General features: G+C 43.7%; 1 protein-coding gene across 1 annotated transcript in view; it reads right to left on the bottom strand.

The window, feature by feature from the left end:
* Positions 1–17,050: 17,050 nt before the first annotated feature.
* IL1R2 (interleukin 1 receptor type 2) overlaps positions 17,051–19,352 on the bottom strand; it is a 35,825-nt gene continuing 33,523 nt past the window's right edge. Inside the window, exon 9 of the mRNA XM_081265389.1 lies at positions 17,051–17,403. Coding sequence (XP_081121515.1) covers positions 17,261–17,403 — 143 coding nt within the window. The 3' untranslated portion in view covers positions 17,051–17,260. The remainder of the gene's footprint in view (positions 17,404–19,352) is intronic.

The following is a 19,352-nucleotide window of genomic DNA, read 5'->3' as shown; positions in this document are numbered from 1 at the left end:
CACTTAACCATCGTACAGTCACTCAGGGTCCATCCCTCCACTTCTGAAGATATTTTTGTGAGAGAAACTAAGCATCTTGAACATTCAAAAGCCGAAGGGAAATCACGTGCTGCTAGCACATGCGACAGGACAACTCTCACTGAAATCCCGGGGGTACAGGCAGTGTGGCTAACCTGCTGGGGGCAATGATGCAGCCCAAATGGGGCTGGCAAAGTACCCTTTCCTTGGGGAAGTTCTAGAGGAGGAGGCCATGGCAATCGCTGACAACAGAGACAGGACTGAAATGAGCGTTCTCAGGAAAAACCATGAGGAGAAATTCCAAATATGCTGGATGGGAAGAAAGTCACTAAAAAAATAAGGCCCCGAGCCTGAGCAATCAGGAGTACTCCTGAAGATGAATGCGTCATTCAAGAAAGCACAGGGTCCCAGATACTGGAGTGAGAGGTAAGATGCATGGGTGGAATTCCCCCCAGATGCAATGAGCATGTGATCTCACTAACTCCTGTTAAGCTAATTGGCCAAAGATGGCTTACATTCTCAGCTCATGGATTCTAGACTATCCATAAGAGCAGGGGTGCTCAGCCTTTGTGTAGAAGAACCAACTGAAAAACGTGTTAAACTACAGACCCTGGATCACCCGGAGTCTCTAGTCAACAGGCCTATCATTTCTAGTGAGTTCCTGGGGATGCTGATACTTCTGGTGTGGGGTCTGTGTGCAGAGAACCAGCAGCTCGGCTGGTCTCCATCTTTCCTCAGTTACCCTCAAGGCTCTGCTGTGGCCACTCAACACTCAGTACAGGGTCCTGGGAGCAACGTTTGTCTGGGGAATCACTCCAGTGCCCAGAAATGGCTTGTTTTAAAATTCTAGTGCAGACCTATTCCCAACAGCTTGATCCACAGGATATATAATCAAATTTATGGATTTCTCCCCCCATCTAATGGGTGGAAAATAGCTTAATAGAATTTGAAACTGAAAAACCACAGGGGGAAAAATCATTGAAAAAAATATGGGAGTCATAGATCATGATCTGAATTTTGATCTCTTGATCTCGTGATCAAACACAATTTCTTTTTCTCTTCATGTAGACTGCCTATTCATTTCTTTTGTTCAGTTTTCCATAGGATTTTTGCATTTCTTGTCAATTCTTTTAAAGCACTTCATATGTCGAAAATATCATTTGTTTTTCTGTAACATAATTTTGAAATGCTATTTCACCTTTTTTTTCTATTTGGTCTACACTACTATTTTTTGCCATGCAAAAGTTTGATTTTTTTTCATTTTTTTCAAATGTATCAATCTTTCTTCTAATTGTTCTTGGATTATTTGTAGTAACTTTTTATTTTATTTTATTTTATATTTTATAAGACATTCTCCTATTGAAATTGACTTGTTTCTCTTGGTGTACAGTTTTATGAATTTTGGCTCATGTAACCACGTGAAAGTTGTGTAAACACCATCAAATCAGTATATAGCATGCCCTGTTTTATCTCCTTTGCAGGCACACCCAACTTACCTATGTCTCCCATATTTTTCCCCCCTGTGGTTTTTCAGATATACAATCATGTTATCTATAGTTAAGAAAACCACTCCTTTCTAATTCCTAAAAAAAAAAAAAAAAAAAAAAATCTAGTGCAGATTGGTTGGGCTGTGCTAATCTTACATTACACCTGGAACTCTTCAAAAGGGGACAGATGAGAGGCCAGTTCAGTGCCCAAGATCCTAAGGAGCCAGACCCTTCCCTAAAAAAAAAAAAAAAAAAAAAAAAAAAAAAAAAATGACAACCCAGACTGCAACCCCTCTTGTTAGGGCTCAGCAAGAAGGAATTATGGAAGGAGAAACTAAGATTTTGATTTCAAAAATTTTGAGATTTGCTTTACATCCCTTTTAGATATTGCCAACATTTCAGGGCAACACTAACGTTTTGCTGTTCACATTTTCAAGGTCTTATGGTGGCTGCTTTACTGCACTTAATAAAGGATACTTGGTATTCTTGTTGAAAAAATAATAATATTGGGAGCATCTATTTTGTTGGATCTTTACTTTGGGCTATTTAATTTCCTTGCAAAACTTCTGATGCTCATTTCAGGCGATGCCGGATGAAGATATATTGACTGTGTGTTTCTGATGGTCACAAGCCTGCGGCCCTGGAGAGACTGCCCCTCCCCGCCTGCTCTAAGGAGCTCTCACACTCTGGATCACTACACACCTGCCCAGCTAGGGACGGACCCTACACCCCAGAGCTCATTGATAATTCAAACCAGCCAATCATATCTTGCCTCCCTGCCTCACCCATCTCTGCCCCCACAGAAACTTTCCCTGGCTCCCTCTGCCTCCTGACCAAGCCTCATGCTTCCTATGCCCTTTCCCCATGATGTGGCGTGCCCCCTCCTCTTGGGCTCTGTAGTGTATACTGTATTTCCTTTAATGCACTTGTCCTTTGATCTGTTGGCCTCACCCTATCTGCATAATAATAACACCTATATTTTCAAACAGCAATTTGTAATAGGGAATGCAACAAGGTGAATTGTCAGCCTTAGGGACAGCACGGTTTTGAAACTAGTTTAATTTACATACAGTTCTCAACCATTTTTGAGCTTTCTGGGGGCTAAATCTTCATTATCCCCTGAAGGGCTCAGGAAAGTTCAGGGAGTCACACCTGTATTTCCCTAGGAGAGCAGGCTCAGGGAGGTCAAGGAGCAGGACTATTTTGATGGACAGCTCATCGTGCCCGGGAAACCCAGCAATGCCTCAATGGACCTTGGACTTGTTTGGAGGTCCCAGAGGTTAAGCCAACAAACCACTGGGAAGCACTGTAGGAAAGAGGGACACTTTGTCCCCCTTTCTGATGCTTCCTTTCCTAGGATCATGTTAGAGTCACTCTGGTCCCCTCACAGATTCCAGACACATCTTCTGGTGAGTTTGGAGGGGGACTGAATGGGTGTGGCTCATCTCTTCTTGGGACTGATAGACCCAACCTGATCTTTTCTTAAAATTGGGCATCTCGCCATAAAACCATGAAAAGATAATTTCGGCTTTACTATAAATTACTGCAAATTCTGAACCTACTTGGAATGCCTGCCCGTGCCCTGAACTCACCCATGTCTGGTTTTCCCTGACCAGATAACAACCCTTTCCTAAACCTTAGTGACGCCTCATAAATTCTGGCCTTCCCTGGCTGGATAATGACCCTCTCTGAGTCTCTAAGATCTCCATAAATTCTGATGCCGGGGCCAGCAAAAACGTAAACTTGTGTTATGCTCCTCAGAGTGTTGTTATCTGTAACCCCCCTTTGTGTAACATTTTGGGCTATAAAACTGGGCCACAAAGAAGCCTTGGGGCTGTCTTGTTCCCACCGTTTTGGGAGGGAGAGGCAGCCCGGCTGGTGGAAATAATAAGCTTGCTTTAATTTGATTTTAATTGGAGTCAGTGGTCTTTTCTTGCGTCCTGCTCTAACAGGACTCAGGAAAGCAAATATTTACTCTGCTCCTTCCTGCCTTAACCTTGACTCAGACCAGCCCCTGCTAGGGCCCAGCTGCTCTCCAGCTGTGTTCAGTTCTGAGATTTAGTTTCAGGACACCCACGGTTGCTGCACCAAAAAGCTACACTCTCTAAGATGTAAGTAACATTTAAACTCAATAAGCCTCAGTGCCCTTATCTTGAGAATGCACTGTAAAATACTTGCCTGTTAAAGTTTACTTTTAGCCTTATATTGGGTAAAGTCTAGCACAGTGCAGACAATAACATGTTGGTTTTCCGTTCTTCGTTCTGTTTACCTTGCCTCCCAATTTTTTTTTTCATCTAAAACCTTCTCTCCCCCAATCTTTGCATCTATCTGTGTCAACCTGGCCCTAGTGGATTGGCCTCCCTCAGGGACCTGGTGACTGTAGAGACTGAGCGGTTTCTGAAGAACCAGTGGGCAGGAGTCTCTTTGCAGGAAGCTTTGTTTCTCTTTGCTTTGTCTGAGGAAGTGGTTTTTGCAAACATGCCAGAGAGAAGGATGCGCTGCTGGAAAGGTATAAGCCCTGTGGAAAAGGTGATAACACACCACCTCTGCTTGGGAGCCTGGCCAGCCACAGGAGCCATGGAAGGGGAGCTTCCATGAGTGCACAGGGAGGCTGTAGCCCAGAATGACAGCTGGACAGCTGGTCCTCCGGACGCCCAGGGCAGTGCCCTTGGGGGAATGACAGTAACTTCTTGGAGCCCAACGACATTAACAAGTAGCCCTGAGAAAGTGGCATGCATGGCAGACGTCCATGGGTGGAGTCCACACGTACAGAAAAACAACCTCAGAAACACAAGTAGCATTTGTGTGTCCAAGCGAGCTCTTGGCAGGAAGTCATGGTAAAAAAGCAGTGCAAGTTTGAGAGCAGGAGCAGAAGAGGAATTTAGCTGAGTGCTGCTAATAGGACCCCATTTGTTCACACAGGCCTGGAAAATCCAAGTAATGGGTCATCTGTCCACACAGCAGACACTCTGTAACGGCTTGCTACCAGTGCCAAGACGATGGGCCCAGTGCTGGGGTTGCATCAGTGAGCATGAAACCCCTGCCCTGAGAAGTTTACAGGAACTATACATCCCACTCTTATAAGAACCCCTACCGTCTCTCACAGATATTTGAAATACTAGAGACATCCAATTTACCTTTTAGTGCATAAATAATTATTTGTGTCTGTTGGGGCTATCCCCGGCTGTCCTTGGTTAGTCTCAAGAGGTGACATCTTATCACCTAAGGCTTATTTTATTTCTCAGAGGCAGTGCAAGGAAGTGTCAAGTTTCCACACCTTGTCTCCCCCTTCCCTACATCTTTCATAAAGGCACAGTTTAACCTTTTGAAGATTAAAACAACAGGCTCAATCTAACAAAAATGAGTCACATTAAGAAGCCAACTTGTTCAACTTGTGGGTTTAAAAATGGACTCAGGTGCAGAGAGTTAGGTTAATCATGATCCTTGATTCAAGATGCACATTCTCCATTGGTCCCTGAAGGACCTGTTTCTTCATCTGTTTATTTGATAATAAGTTAAACAATAAAAATACTCTGCCCAACATGAGACCAAGAAGAACCCGATGCAACTTACATCTTCCTATCCATCCCAGTTCTTGTTGGCTGTTGCCTGACATAATCACTATCCACACACACATGCCAAAGCACGTATGTGACACAACTTTAACCACAGATGTACGAGTGTGTGAGAGAGAGCTTAGTTTTAGTTGTTTTTCACTTTATGTCAAAGAGCAACAAGGTATAAGCAAACATTTCTTGGACTTACTGACTCAATAATGTATTTCTAAGATCCATCCATATTTTGTTGCAAGCAGGTCATTTATTAGAGTAGTCACCACTATAAAATCCACCGCCCTATTTTACTGCAGTCCCTGTACCCTACTCATGGGGGTTGCTCCGAGATTTCATTTTACTCTTTACTAAGCAAGTTTTCAAATACACACAAATCTAGACAGAATGGCCTAAGGAGCCCAGAGTAGCCACCACGGGTGTCGATTGTCATCCACACTTGGCCAACCTTATTTACTCTTCCACCCAGCACTGGATAATTTTGAATCCTATCTCAGCTATCATCCCATAAATAATTCAGTATGTCTCTTACAAAGAAACAACTCTTTAAAAACGGTATCAACCCCAATATCACACTTATCCCGTAGGTGAGCATGAATCCAGGTTTCACAACTTCCTGCTCCCAGTACTTTTCCTAAACAGCATGGCCCCATGCTTCACCCACTGGGGAGGAGGAGATGCAGACCCGGGCTGAGAAGTCGTCGGCAGTTCTTCCTGGCTGCAGTCAGCTTCTTTTCTGGGTCAGTGCCGAAGCTGCCAGAATCTGCAGGTGGGGAACTCCAGAGAGCCCTGGAGGAGTCCCAGGAAGGAAGAGAAATAAGCGCCCCCTGGTACCCAACCTGCAGATGCAGAAGCCATTGGTGATGTCCTCATGTGGTCCTTCCGTCACAAACCTGTTTCCTTCCTTTAGTGGATAAAATCCTGCTTTGATGAGGGGCTCAAAGGCCTCTGCTTCCTCTTCCTACTTCCTCCCCACTCCCATCGCATGCTTAGAAAATAGAAGAAAGGATGGAAGAGGAGATAAAGATACAACCGCTGAGGTCAAAAACCTTGGGGGGTTTCCTTAGTCTAAACCAGGGGGAGGCAGTCTTGTTCTATCACAGGCCAGAGAGTTGCTATTTTAGACTTTGCTTCCTCAACTACTCTGTCTACAAGGAGTGAAAACAGTCCGAGGCAGTACGTAAACAACCAGGAGTAGCTATTTTCTAATAATTCGCACTTTATAAAACCAGAGGACAGACCAGATTTGACCCCCAGGCTGCAGTTTATCCACAGTCTAAACAATACAACTGTTCTAAATTTTGGTCTGTTCCTACTCTGGTTTTAATTATTAATAGTTAACGACAGTTAAAAATTTTTTTAAAGGAAAGATAAAATGTAAAATAGAGCTTAATAGTCAAAACAATTACTGTGATTATTCCCATTTTTCAAATGACAAAATTAATGAACTGTGAGATTAAAGGACTTGCCCCCAAACCACATGGGTAGCACTTGGACTTGAACCCAGAAAATCTCTTAAAAGTTCTTCTTTCTAACTTTCCTGTTTGTCCACATGCAAATTTCAATACTGCTGTAACTATAAATTCTGCATGAAACAATGCATTGCTGTCCCTTAACATTATAAATATTTGTCTCACAATCTTGACAGTTATAACCGATCATTGTAGCATGATTTTTCATCATTCAAATAATAGCATTCACTAAATTAGTTCACACATTCTTTTTTTTTATTGTTGGTCGTTCAAAACATTACATAGTTCTTAATATATCATATTTCACAGTTTGATTCAAGTGGGTTATGAACACCCATTTTTACCCCGTATACAGATTGCTGTATCACATCAGTTACACTTCCACTGATTTACATATTGCCATTCTAGTGTCTGATGTATTCTGCTGTCTATCCTATTCTCTACTATCCCCCTTCCCCTCCCCTCCCCTCCCCTCCCCTTTTCTCTCTCTACCCCCTCTACTGTAAATCATTTCTTCCACTTGTATTATTCTTCTCTTACCCCTCCTTTCCTCTTATATGTAATTTTGTATAACCCTGAGGATCACCTTCCATTTCCATGTGATTTCCCCTCTCACTCCCTTTCCCTCCCACCTCTCATCCCTGTTTAATGTTAATCTTCTTCTCAAGCTCTTCGTCCCTACCCTGTCCTTGGTTACTCCCCTTATATCAAAGAAGTCATTTAGCATTTGTTTTTTAAGGATTGGCTAGCTTCACTTAGCATAATCTGCTCTAATGCCATCCATTTCCCTCCAAATTCTATGATTTTGTCATTTCTTAATGCAGAGTAATACTCCATTGTGTATAAATGCCACATTTTTTTTATCCATTCGTCTATTGAAGGGCATCTGGGTTGGTTCCACAATCTTGCTATCGTGAATTGTGCTGCTATGAACATCGATGTAGCAGTGTCCCTGTAGCATGCTCTTATTAGGTCTTTAGGGAATAGACTGAGAAGGGGAATAGCTGGGTCAAATGGTGGTTCCATTCCCAGCTTTCCAAGAAATCTCCATACTGCTTTCCAAATTGGCTGCACCAATTTGCAGTCCCACCAACAATGAACAAGTGTACCCTTTTCCCTGCATCCTCTCCAGCACTTGTTGTTGTTGGACTTCATAATGGCTGCCAATCTTACTGGAGTGAGATGGTATCTTAGGGTGGTTTTGATTTGCATTTCTCTGACTGCTAGAGATGGTGAGCATTTTTTCATGTACTTGTTGATTGATTGTATATCCTCCTCTGAGAAGTGTCTGTTCAGGTCCTTGGCCCATTTGTTGATTGGGTTGTTTGTTATCTTATTATCTAATTTTTTGAGTTCTTTGTATACTCTGGATATTAGGGCTCTATCTGAAGTGTGTGGAGTAAAGATTTGTTCCCAGGATGTAGGCTCCCTGTTTACCTCTCTTATTGTTTCTTTTGCTGAGAAAAAACTTTTTAGTTTGAGTAAGTCCCATTTGTTGATTCTAGTTGTTAACTCTTGCGCTATGGGTGTCCTATTGAGGAATTTGGAGCCCTACCCCACAGTATGTAGATCATAGCCAACTTTTTCTTCTATCAGACTCTGTGTCTCTGATTTAATATCAAGCTCCTTAATCCATTTTGAGTTAACTTTTGTGCATGGCAAGAGAAAGGGATTCAGTTTCATTTTGATGCAATTGGATTTCCAGTTTTCCCAGCACCATTTGTTGAAGATGCTATCCTTCCTCCATTGCATGCTTTTAGCCCCTTTATCAAATATAAGATAGTTGTAGTTTTGTGGATTGGTTACTGTGTCCTCTATTCTGTACCATTGGTCCACCCGCCTGTTTTGGTACCAGTACCATGCTGTTTTTGTTACTATTGCTCTGTAGTATAGTTTGAAGTCTGGTATCGCTATACCACCTGATTCACACTTCCTGCTTAGCATTGTTTTTGCTATTCTGGGTCTTTTATTATTCCATATGAATTTCATGATTGTTTTATCTATTTCTACAAGAAATGCTGTTGGGATTTTGATTGGCATTGCATTGAACTTATAGAGAACTTTTGGTAATATCGCCATTTTGATGATGTTAGTTCTGCCTATCCATGAACAGAGTATATTTTTCCATCTTATGAGGTCTTCTTCTATATCTCTCTTTAGGGTTCTGTAGTTTTCATTGTATAAGTCTTTCACCTCTTTTGTTAGGTTGATTCCCAAGTATTTTATTATTTTTGAGGATATTGTGAATGGAGTGGTTGTCCTCATTTCCATTTCAGAGGGTTTGTCGCTGATATACAGGAATGCCTTTGATTTATGCGTGTTGATTTTATATCCTGCCACTTTGCTGAATTCATTTATTAGCTCTAATAGTTTCTTTGTAGACCCTTTTGGGTCTGCTAGGTATAGAATCATGTCATCTGCAAATAGAGATAATTTAAGTTCTTCTTTTCCTATTTTTATGCCTTTAATTTCTTTCGTCTGTCTAATTGCTCTGGCCAGTGTTTCGAGAACTATGTTGAACAGAAGTGGTGAGAGAGGGCATCCCTGTCTTGTTCCAGATTTTAGAGGGAATGCCTTCAATTTTTCTCCATTCAGAATGATGCTGGCCTGTGGCTTATCATAGATTGCTTTTATAATGTTGAGGTATGATCCTGTTATCCCTAATTTTTCTAGAGTTTTGAACATAAGGGGATGCTGTACTTTGTCGAATGCTTTTTCTGCATCTATTGAGATGATCATATGGTTCTTATTTTTAAGTCTATTGATGTGGTGAATAACATTTATTGATTTCCGTATATTGAACCAGCCTTGCATCCCAGGGATGAATCCTACTTGATCATGGTGTATAATTTTTTTGATATGTTTTTGAATCCAATTCGCCAGAATTTTATTGAGGATTTTTGCATCTAGGTTCATTAGAGATATTGGTCTGTAGTTTTCTTTCTTTGAAGTGTCTCTGTCTGGTTTAGGCATCAGGGTGATGTTGGCCTCGTAGAATGTATTTGGAAGTTCTCCCTCTTTTTCTATTTCCTGAAATAGCTTGAAAAGTATTGGTGTTAGTTCCTCTTTAAAGGTTTTGTAAAACTCTGCTGTATACCCATCCGGTCCTGGGCTTTTCTTAGTTGGTAATCTTTTGATGGTTTCTTCTATTTCCTCTATTGTTATTGGTCTGTTTAGGTTGTCTATATCCTCCTGACTCAATCTGGGCAGATCATATGACTTAAGAAATTTATCGATGCCTTCACTATCTTCTATTTTATTGGAGTATAAGGCTTCAAAATAATTTCTGATTATCTTCTGTATTTCTGAAGTGTCTGTTGTGATATTGCCTTTTTCATCTGGTATGCTAGTAATTTGGGTTCTCTCTCTTCTTCTCTTCGTTAGCATGGCTAAGGGTCTGTCGATCTTATTTATTTTTTCAAAGAACCAACTTTTAGTTTTGTCAGTTTTTTCAATTGTTTCTTTTGTTTCGATTTCATCAATTTCAGCTCTGATTTTAATTATTTCTGGCCTTCTACTTCTTTTGCTGTTGTTTTGCTCTTCTTTTTCTAGGATTTTGAGATGAAGTATGAGATCATTTATTTGTTGGTTTTTTCTTTTTTTAAGGAATGAACTCCAAGCAATGAATTTTCCTCTTAGAACTGCTTTCAATGTGTCCCATAGATTCCAATATGTTGTGTCTGTGTTTTCATTTAACTCTAAGAAGTTTTTAATTTCCTCCTTGATGTCTTCTAAAACCCATTGATCATTCAGTAACCTATTGTTCATTCTCCAAGTGATGCATGATTTTTCATTCCTTCTTTTATCGTTCATTTTCAGTTTCATTCCATTATGATCAGATAAGATGCATGGTATTATCTCTACTCCTTTATATTGTCTAAGAGTTGCCCTGTGACATAATATATGATCTATTTTTGAGAAGGATCCATGTGCTGCTGAGAAAAAAGTGTAACTGCTTGATGTTGGGTGGTATATTCTATATATGTCAATTAAGTCTACGTTGTTAATTGTGTTATTGAGTTCTATAGTTTCCTTATTTAACTTTTGTTTGGAAGATCTGTCCAGTGGTGAGAGAGGTGTGTTGAAGTCTCCCATGATTATTGTATGGTGGTCTATTAGACGCTTGAACTTGAGAAGAGTTTGCTTGACGAACATAGCTGCACCATTGTTTGGGGCATATATATGTATGATTGTTATGTCTTGTTGGTGTATGGTTCCCTTGAGCAGTATGTAGTGTCCCTCTTTATCCCTTTTGATTAACTTTGGCTTGAAATCTATTTTATTAGATATGAGTATGGACACTCCTGCTTGTTTCCGAAGTCCATATGAGTGGTATGATTTTTCCCAACCTTTCACCTTCAGTCTATATATATCTTTTCCTATCAAATGCGTCTCCAGTAGGCAGCATATTGTTGGGTCTTGTTTTGTGATCCATTCAACTAGCCTGTGTCTCTTAATTGGTGAGTTTAAGCCATTAACATTTAGGGTTATTATTGAGATATGGTTTGTTCTTCCAGCCATATTTGTTTATTTATGTTACTAAACATGGTTTGTTTTCCTCTTTGATTACTTTCCCCCCTTTACTGTCCTACCTCCCACTGTTGGTTTTCAATGTTATTTTCCATTTCCTCTTCCTGTAATGTTTTGCCAAGGATTTTTTGAAGAGATGGTTTTCTAGCTGCGAATTCTTTTAACTTTTGTTTATCGTGGAAGGTTTTAATTTCATCTTCCATCCTGAAGCTTAATTTTGCCGGATACACGATTCTTGGTTGGAACCCATTTTCTTTCAGTGTTTGAAATATGTTATTCCAGGATCTTCTAGCTTTCAAAGTCTGTGTTGAGAGATCAGCTGTTATCCTGATTGGTTTACCCCTAAATGTAATCTGCTTCCTTTCTCTTGTAGCTTTTAAAATTCTCTCCTTATTCTGTATGTTAGACATCTTCATTATAATGTGTCTAGGTGTGGATCTCTTATGATTTTGCACATTCGGCGTCTGTTGAGAGCCACAGCCAAAGGGGCCCCAGCAAACTTCCAGCTGCCAGCAAACTTCCAGCTGCCGGCTGATGATTGGCTCACAGCAGCCCCAGCAACATCTAGCTGATTGGCTCCTCTGCGGTGATGTTCATTGGGCTGTTTCCCCACCCTTCAGACTGCCAGCTGATGATTGGCTCACAGCGGCCCCAGCAACATCTAGCTGATTGGCTCCTCTGCGGTGATGTTCATTGGGCTGTTTCCTTGCCCTTCAGACTGCCAGCTGATGATTGGCTCACAGAGGCCCCAGCAACATCTAGCTGATTGGCTCCTCTGCGGTGATGTTCATTGGGCTGTTTCCTTGCCCTTCAGACTGCCAGCTGATGATTGGCTCACAGAGGCCCCAGCAACATCTAGCTGATTGGCTCCTCCACAGAGCTGCTCATTGGGGGACTTCTTTGGCTCCGCCCACGCAACCCAGCCAATCGGCCTCAAGAACAGGAGGATTGTGGGAGGTGGTGAGGCTTGTGTGGGTGAGAGGCTTGTGGGAAGCCGGTGGTGGCAGTTGGGCTCTGAGGGTTTTTTCCTGAGGAGCTGTTTTGTTTGGCGTTTGTAGTTCTAAAAATAAAGTTAGTTTCTTTTGACAAGTGGCTCCTGAATTGTGCCCAGCCAGACTGCGGCAGGCGTCCTGTAGGCTTCTAGGATTTGGGATTCTGTTTCATTCTTCAAGTCTGGGAAGTTTTCTCGTATTATTTCATTGAATAGATTGTTTATTCCTTTGGTTTGGAGCTCTGTGCCTTCCTGTATCCCAATGACTCTTAAGTTTGGTCTTTTAATGTTATCCCATATTTCTTGGATGTTCTGCTCATGGTTTCTTAGCAGTCTTGCTGAGCTGTCTATGTTCTTTTCTAGTTGAAATACTTTGTCTTCATTGTCTGATGTTCTATCTTCTAAGTGATCTACTCTGCTGGTAGTATTGTCAATTGAGGTTTTAAGTTGGTTTATTGCTTCCTGCATTTCTAGGATTTCTGTTTGTTTGTTTTTTATAACCTCTATCTCCCTGTGTAATTGATCTTTTACTTCCTGGATTTGTTTATGTAGTTCCTTGTCAAAGTGATCTTTCATTGTCTGATTTTGCTGTCTCATGTCTTCCTTGAGACTCCAGATCATCTGAAGCATGTATATCCTGAACTCTTTTTCTGACATTCCATCTGTTGCAGCTATTACCTCTTCTAAAGTTGAGTTGACCTGCATTGCTTGTGGTCCTTTCTTTCCTTGTCTTTTCATACTGCTCGCGTTTCTTTCTGCTTGGTGAAACTGTTGTGTTTTTGAAATTTTCCCCCTATTTATTTATATTGCTCTTGTATAGTTGGGAAATCTCCCTTGCAGGGCGGGTAGTGGCTGTGCTCCTCCTCTAATTAGGGTGATCTGTCTACCACGCTGGTCGGTCGCAGGTCTGCCCACCTTGCGGGCGCGGGTGGCGGCTCTCTCTGCCCCCACTCCAATTGTGGTGACGTAACTACCACGCCCTCGGGTCGTTGGTTCTGATCCGGATGTGGGCGGCAGCTCTGCTCGGCCCCTACTCCAATTGGTGTGACGTGTCTACCACGCTGGCAGGCCTCTAGGCCTGTTCCGCCGGTGGGTCGCAGGTCTGCCTACCTTGCGGGCTCGGGCGGCAGTTCTGCTCAGCCCCCACTCCCAATGGGGGTACCTGACTGCCTCTGCAACGGGTCGCTGGGCGCTGGGCCTTTTCCGGACACGGGCAGCGGCTCTGCTCCACCCCCACTCCAACCAGTGTGATGTGACTGCCTCGGTGCTACTTGTCCACCACGCTGGCAGGCTACCGGGCCTGTCCTGCCAGTGGGTCGCAGGTCTGCCTACCTTGCAGGCTCAGACGGCGGCTCTGCACAGCCCCTACTCCAAATGGGGTGACTTGGCTACCGTGCCGTCGGGTCGCTGGTCCTGTTCTAGGCGTGGGCAGCTACTCTCTTCGGCCCCTGCTGCAGTTGGGGTGTCGTGATACCACACCGGCGGGTCACTTGGCCTGCTCTGGGCGCAGGCGGCAGCTCCACTCTGCCCCCCTGGCCCCCACAGCACCCAGCAGGACCCGGACCGAGAAGCAGTCACCGCAGGTTCCCCAGCCCTGGGCCAAAGCAGCTTCGGGAGCCAGAACCCGGCCTCTCCGATCCCGGCCACAATCCGCTAGGACCAGGCTCCACGGAGCGACCCCCACGGGTTCCCCAGCCCCAGGCCAAAGCAGCCCTGGGAGCCAGAGCCCGGCCGCTCCAAGCTCTCCCAGCTCGGTGCACGCTCCGCTGGGAGCAGGCTCAAAGACGCAGTCCCCGTGGGCTCCCCAGCCCCAGGCCAAAACTGTTCCGGGAGTCAGAGCCCAGCCGCCCCGAGCTCAGCCCACGCTCCATTTGGAGCTGGCCTCAACACGCAGTCTCCGCAGGTTCTCCAGCCCTGGGCCAAAGCAGCCCGGGGAACCAGAATCCGGCCGCTCAAAGCCTGGCGCACGCCTTGCCAGGAGCGAGCCCCAAGGAGTATTCTCCACAGGTTCTCCAGCCCCAAGCCTGAGCGATCTGTCTGCGAGACACAGGCAAATACCAGCCTGAAATCACCTGTTCCGTAGCTGAATGAGCTGAGATCAGTAGAAAACAGGGATGATTACATCAGCTCTCCAAGATGGTGGCTGCTGTCCTCCTCCATGGTCCGACCGGTGTCGAGAACCGAACTGGACCGCTTCTCTCCTCTGTCTCAAAGCCGGAACTCAGCACTAAGCACGGCCATGGCACCACTGGCAGGAGCCCCCAGAATCCGCATCACTGCACTCACGCTCCGGCACCTCGCCGCTTCCCAGCGCGCGCCGCAGACTCCAGCTGCGGGGCAGTCCACCGATCAGGCACTGCGACCCTCCGTGCGGAGAAATCGCCCGCGACCGAGCCCCCGCAGCTGAACCTCGTGCAATGGAAATCCGTCCACTAGATTCTGGAGCACCTCAATTTCACTGGAAATTCCCAACAAGATAGCCTTCAGCTGTTTCACCTCGTCTTTCTCCCGCACAGTGACGCGGCGCACTGGGGTGATGCACTCCCTTCACCGCCATCTTCTAGTTCACACATTCTAACCATTTTCTTTCAAGGGATTATTTCTTAAGCTAAATTCCTGGGCATCTCTTTGGCACCAGTCTGACTCTTAAAGCGATCTGTTGGGGAGGAGAGGGCTGATCTGTGCCATTTGCCAATTTTTATGGGGTAATTCTCTGATGATGGTGGATTTTCAATTGCCAACATGACATCACTGAACAGCAATGGGAAGAGAGGCAGATGCTTAGCACTGACAAGTGGATGCAAGTTGGCCCCCTGGACCCCTGGCTTGGTCCATATTGCCTCTGTATTTCCCAGGACCAAATTTTAAACTGAATTACAGGGTGTGTAAGTGATGGCTTCCTGACAGCCTGGATCTCACTCTCGAGCCTTGGTATCTCTGAGCAGCTTTAATTTGCATCTCTGATTTTCATCTTTCCATGTGGTCCCTACTCACGGTGTCTAGCAGGATGGCGAGCTACTACACTGAATGTTTGTGTCTTCCTAAAATTTGTATTTGGAGACCTGAAACCCCTATGGTGTGGTAGTGGGAGGTGATGCCCTGGGGGGGTGACCGAGTCATGAAGACAGCCTTCTCTGAACCAGGAAGCTGCCCTTGCCACACACCCAGTCTGCTGGTATCTTGATCCTAGACTTCTCGACCTTTAGAAATGGGAGAATTAAGTTTCTGTTCTTTATAAGCCACCCAATTTATGATATCTGATTATAGCAGCCCAACTAGATGAAGAAAGATACCTTTCATAAAACTTTATGTGTTAGAGTTATTAATTCTTTAACCTATCTGACATGATTTCCTTCCAACTTTATCTTCGCTGTTTTATGGTGTAGAAATTGTGATTCGGCCTATTAATCTTTTCTCTTGCAGTTCCCTTATGGGGAGTGAACACAAAAGGTTCATTTTATTTTTTTATTCGATAAATATTCATTAAATGCCACCTTCACAGGGCTGAGGAGTCACCTGTGATCAAAATGACATCTCTGCCCTGGCAGATCTTCCATCCAGGTGGGGAACACAAACAGGAAATGAGCAGGCACACATACAACGGGAGGTCCAGTGGGGAGAGCATCAAAGGACGGAGCAACTTGAGGGGACGAAAAAGCCTCTGAGAAAGTCACATCTAAATTTAAACAGACCCATGTTTGTGTCGTTTTGATCACAGGTATATCTCCAGTCCTGTGAAGGTGGCATTTGGTGAATATTTATGGAATAAAAGAAAAGAAGATGAACCTTTTGTGTTCACTCCCCATAAGGGAACTAACTGCAAGAGAAAAGACTGATAAGCTTAATCACAATTTCTATACGATAAAATAGCAAAGATAAAATTTGAAGGAAATCATGTCAGATAAGTTAAAGAATTAATAACTCTTAACACATAAAGTTTTATGAAAGGTATCTTTCTTCATCTAGTTGGGCTGCTATAATCAAATGCCATAAATAGGTGAAGGAGTGAGCCAGGCTGATCTTCCTTGCCATTTGTTTTTGTTTTAATTCAGCCCATTTATCCGTGTGTAATTCTTTTGAAGTATGATATAAAAGAGGCTCTGGTTCTATTTTTTTCCAATTTGCATATAATTATCTCAGTGTCCTTCTTGTTTTCAGAAGTGCTGTTATGAAGCTGGGTCCATTTCTCCACTTGCCGATATGCACCAGCTGGTGTCTTTTGGGGATCATGCTAATTCTTTATTAATCACTAATTTTGGATCATCTTTCCCAAAGAATTCACCGACTGTATGGATTCTTCTGCCTGAGCATTTCTAAGTCATCCCTGCCAGGATCAAAACAAGACTTCCCGCTCTGAATGGCAAACTGTCAGCTAGGCATCTACACCACCTTCCACACAGCCTAGACAATCTTTATATTTTGTTGAGTGAACAGATGAGTTTCAAAATTCATTCAGAGGTTTTCCACTCCTCGTTTTTTAAGATCCATCACAAGTAGCGGAAAGCTATTCAAGCCCACCCATATGCACATTTGCTCCTATCACTGAGATTCAGAAAAATAAGAACTACAAGACTTCAGTCCAGTACAGCCCCCACAACTTTGTTTAACAACTGAAGAGAGAAGAGTCCCTCAAAAGGACCCAGCCAGTATGGAGGGAAGGGAGTGGGGAGAGGAGATGGAAACAGTGCAATGAGCCTGACATAACTTTCCTGTGTACATATAACAATACACCACAGGGCATCCCACCCTCCTGAACATCCACACGAAATTAATTTCTTTAAAAAGTAACGATGGGGGCTGGGGTGGTGGCTCAGTGGTAGAACATTTGCCTAGCAGGTGTGAGGCCCTGGGTTCGATCCCCAGCACCACATTTAAAAAAAAAAAAAAACTAAATAAACAAAATAAAGATACTGTGTCCATCTATAATTAAAAACATTTTTTTAAAATAATAATAACTGGATAAATGGCAGAAAATCAGTAGAGGGAAGGGAACAGAGGTGTGGGAGAGGAGGGAAGGAGGAGTGCTGGGGCTGAATTAGAACACGCTGCATTCCGTGCTTCGATAATCATGTCAAAATGGATTCTACTGTCATATACAACCAAAAAGAACCCATAAAAAAAGAAGAAGGAGGAGGATGGTGATCGTGTTGGCATTCCCACTTCCTTTATTGCATGGGTTTGGGACGGGAAGTCTCAGAGGCCGGTCTTGAGCGCTGTCAGCCCACGTGTTTTCTCAGTTCTGTGTTTACACCGTCTGTACATCCAAATTCCCCCCAAAACCAAGAAGACCAGCGACAAGGGAGCCAGTGCAATGCCCCAGGAGAACGTGAAGGAAGCTGTGGGGAAAGCAGAGGCACATCAGGATGGAACTGTGTCTCACAGCAAAACAGGAGGGGCAGGGTGGGCTTCCAGAGAGAGAAGGAAGCAGGTAAATGCGTACTGGTTTCCAGAAAGTAGGGTCCTTACGCCAAGATCAAGGACATTTGAGAATGACATCTGAGGCACTAGAGACACAATCCAAGTTAGATAAGATCTGTTAATCAAAAACATCACCAAGTAGGGGCCCATGCCAAGGGACCGAGTGCTCCAAATGTGGACAGTGTGCACTTAAGCTGCTGTCTTACACCTCAGTGAGCCATCTGTGACTTGGCCAGGGAACTGTCTGCCTTTCTTCAATGAGCATGGAGATCATGAGGATTTACCAAGGAAAACAAACTTAGAGTCAAGGTCCCGGATGCCAAGATCATTGCTCAAATCCAGCAATTGCATACTCTATTCCTTGACATCTCTAGGCTATGCAAATATAGGAAGAAACTGTAAACCAAAAGTTAAATGGTAAATATGGGAGCAGGGTGTTATTAAACACATTGTTTTTGAAGTCAGAATCTCACCTTTTTTAAGCTTTTGTTTGCCATAATCTGGTTAGACACTCAGGAATCAATATACTCTCAACCTGATTCTCCTGAGGATTCCTATACCTTAAAAATTCACCCAGATTAGAAATCAATGAAGCTTGTGATTTTTCAGCAGCCAGCTGAATATGCTTATTGGTCCTTAGGAAAGGCTCAGCCTGGGCCCTCTGGGTTCAGTCACAGCATGCCCAGCCAAGGACACACAGACACAGGGCTCTGGTGACAGAAAAATGTGAAAGGTTTCCAGCATCAGGACCAGACGAAGCATGGGTTCCTTTGGCTCACTAGTCTGATTCCCAGAGGGAGAAAGCTGTTTTTTATGGGATCCCATGTCCAAATCTGTACAGTGACAATCTCACTGTCTTTTCTGCCAGCCTGCTCGTTATGAAAATGATCAGAAACACCACGCTTCACACATATGTCCTGGTTCTCAAACTTCAATAGGCAGGGAGTTTGAGAAACTGCAACCTTCAGCTGCCCACCAGGAAAACGCACCTGGGAATACTTGGGAAGAGTCCACGGATCTGTGTTTTTAACTAGTGGCTCAGGTGGTGCAATTCTGGTAGCACAGAGAGCTGAGCAAAGCTGTGCCGGCTGTTGATACCTCTCCTGAAACTTGGCCAAATCATCAAACTTCCAAATTAAAGTACGTCCAACAGTTTCCTCCTAGCAAAATGTGGACCTGTGCAAGCATGGTCAGAAGGCATCCCTGAGATCCCTGAGGGGAACTGCTTTGGGCTAGGGGCTGCTGTCTTTGCAGTCTGTCAACAGAGAGGACGTCATCGGCACCTCCCTTTCCTGCTCAATGTTTGAACGTTCAGGAAAAAAGAAAATGTCAAAAATGATGACATGAGGGTCTTGCTTTCCTTTTTTCAATTTCCTTAAGTGCACACTGGGTTAATTTGGCTACAGCCTTGCTCTTACTCCTTGTAACCTAATGGCTTTGACCTTAAAGCCACCCTGAACTCTGGTGTCTTTCAGTATCCGGCTTTTGTAGGATGGAATTTTTCAACTTCAAGATAAAGAATGGCCCACCCTCTTCTAGAAGCCATGTGAGGACAGCTGATCCTGGTGATCCAAGGCAGAACCACACGGGAGGACACAGGGTAGCTTAAAGTTCATAGCAGAAATTATTTTGCTATTTAACCTTTGCCAAAACTTATTTTGCTATCGGAACTTTGTATTTGAGTATGATCTCCCAGTGTCCAGCCTCCATCACACCAAAAAAAAAAAAAAAAAAAAAAAATTAAACGTAGGAGATTTTTTTTTCTGGGTTCTCCTAGCAGGCAATGCAAGAAGACCACCCAAGGAATCTTCTGGAGAACCTGTAGCTTTGTTCAGCATCCATTCAATGTGTTGTTTTCTCCTCTGTC

Source organism: Spermophilus citellus (genome assembly GCF_964194105.1).
Source record: "Spermophilus citellus genome assembly, chromosome: 13".
Lineage (NCBI taxonomy): Eukaryota > Metazoa > Chordata > Mammalia > Rodentia > Sciuridae > Spermophilus > Spermophilus citellus.
Note: the sequence above shows the minus strand (reverse complement) of the source record. Positions and strands in the feature narration are given on the sequence as shown.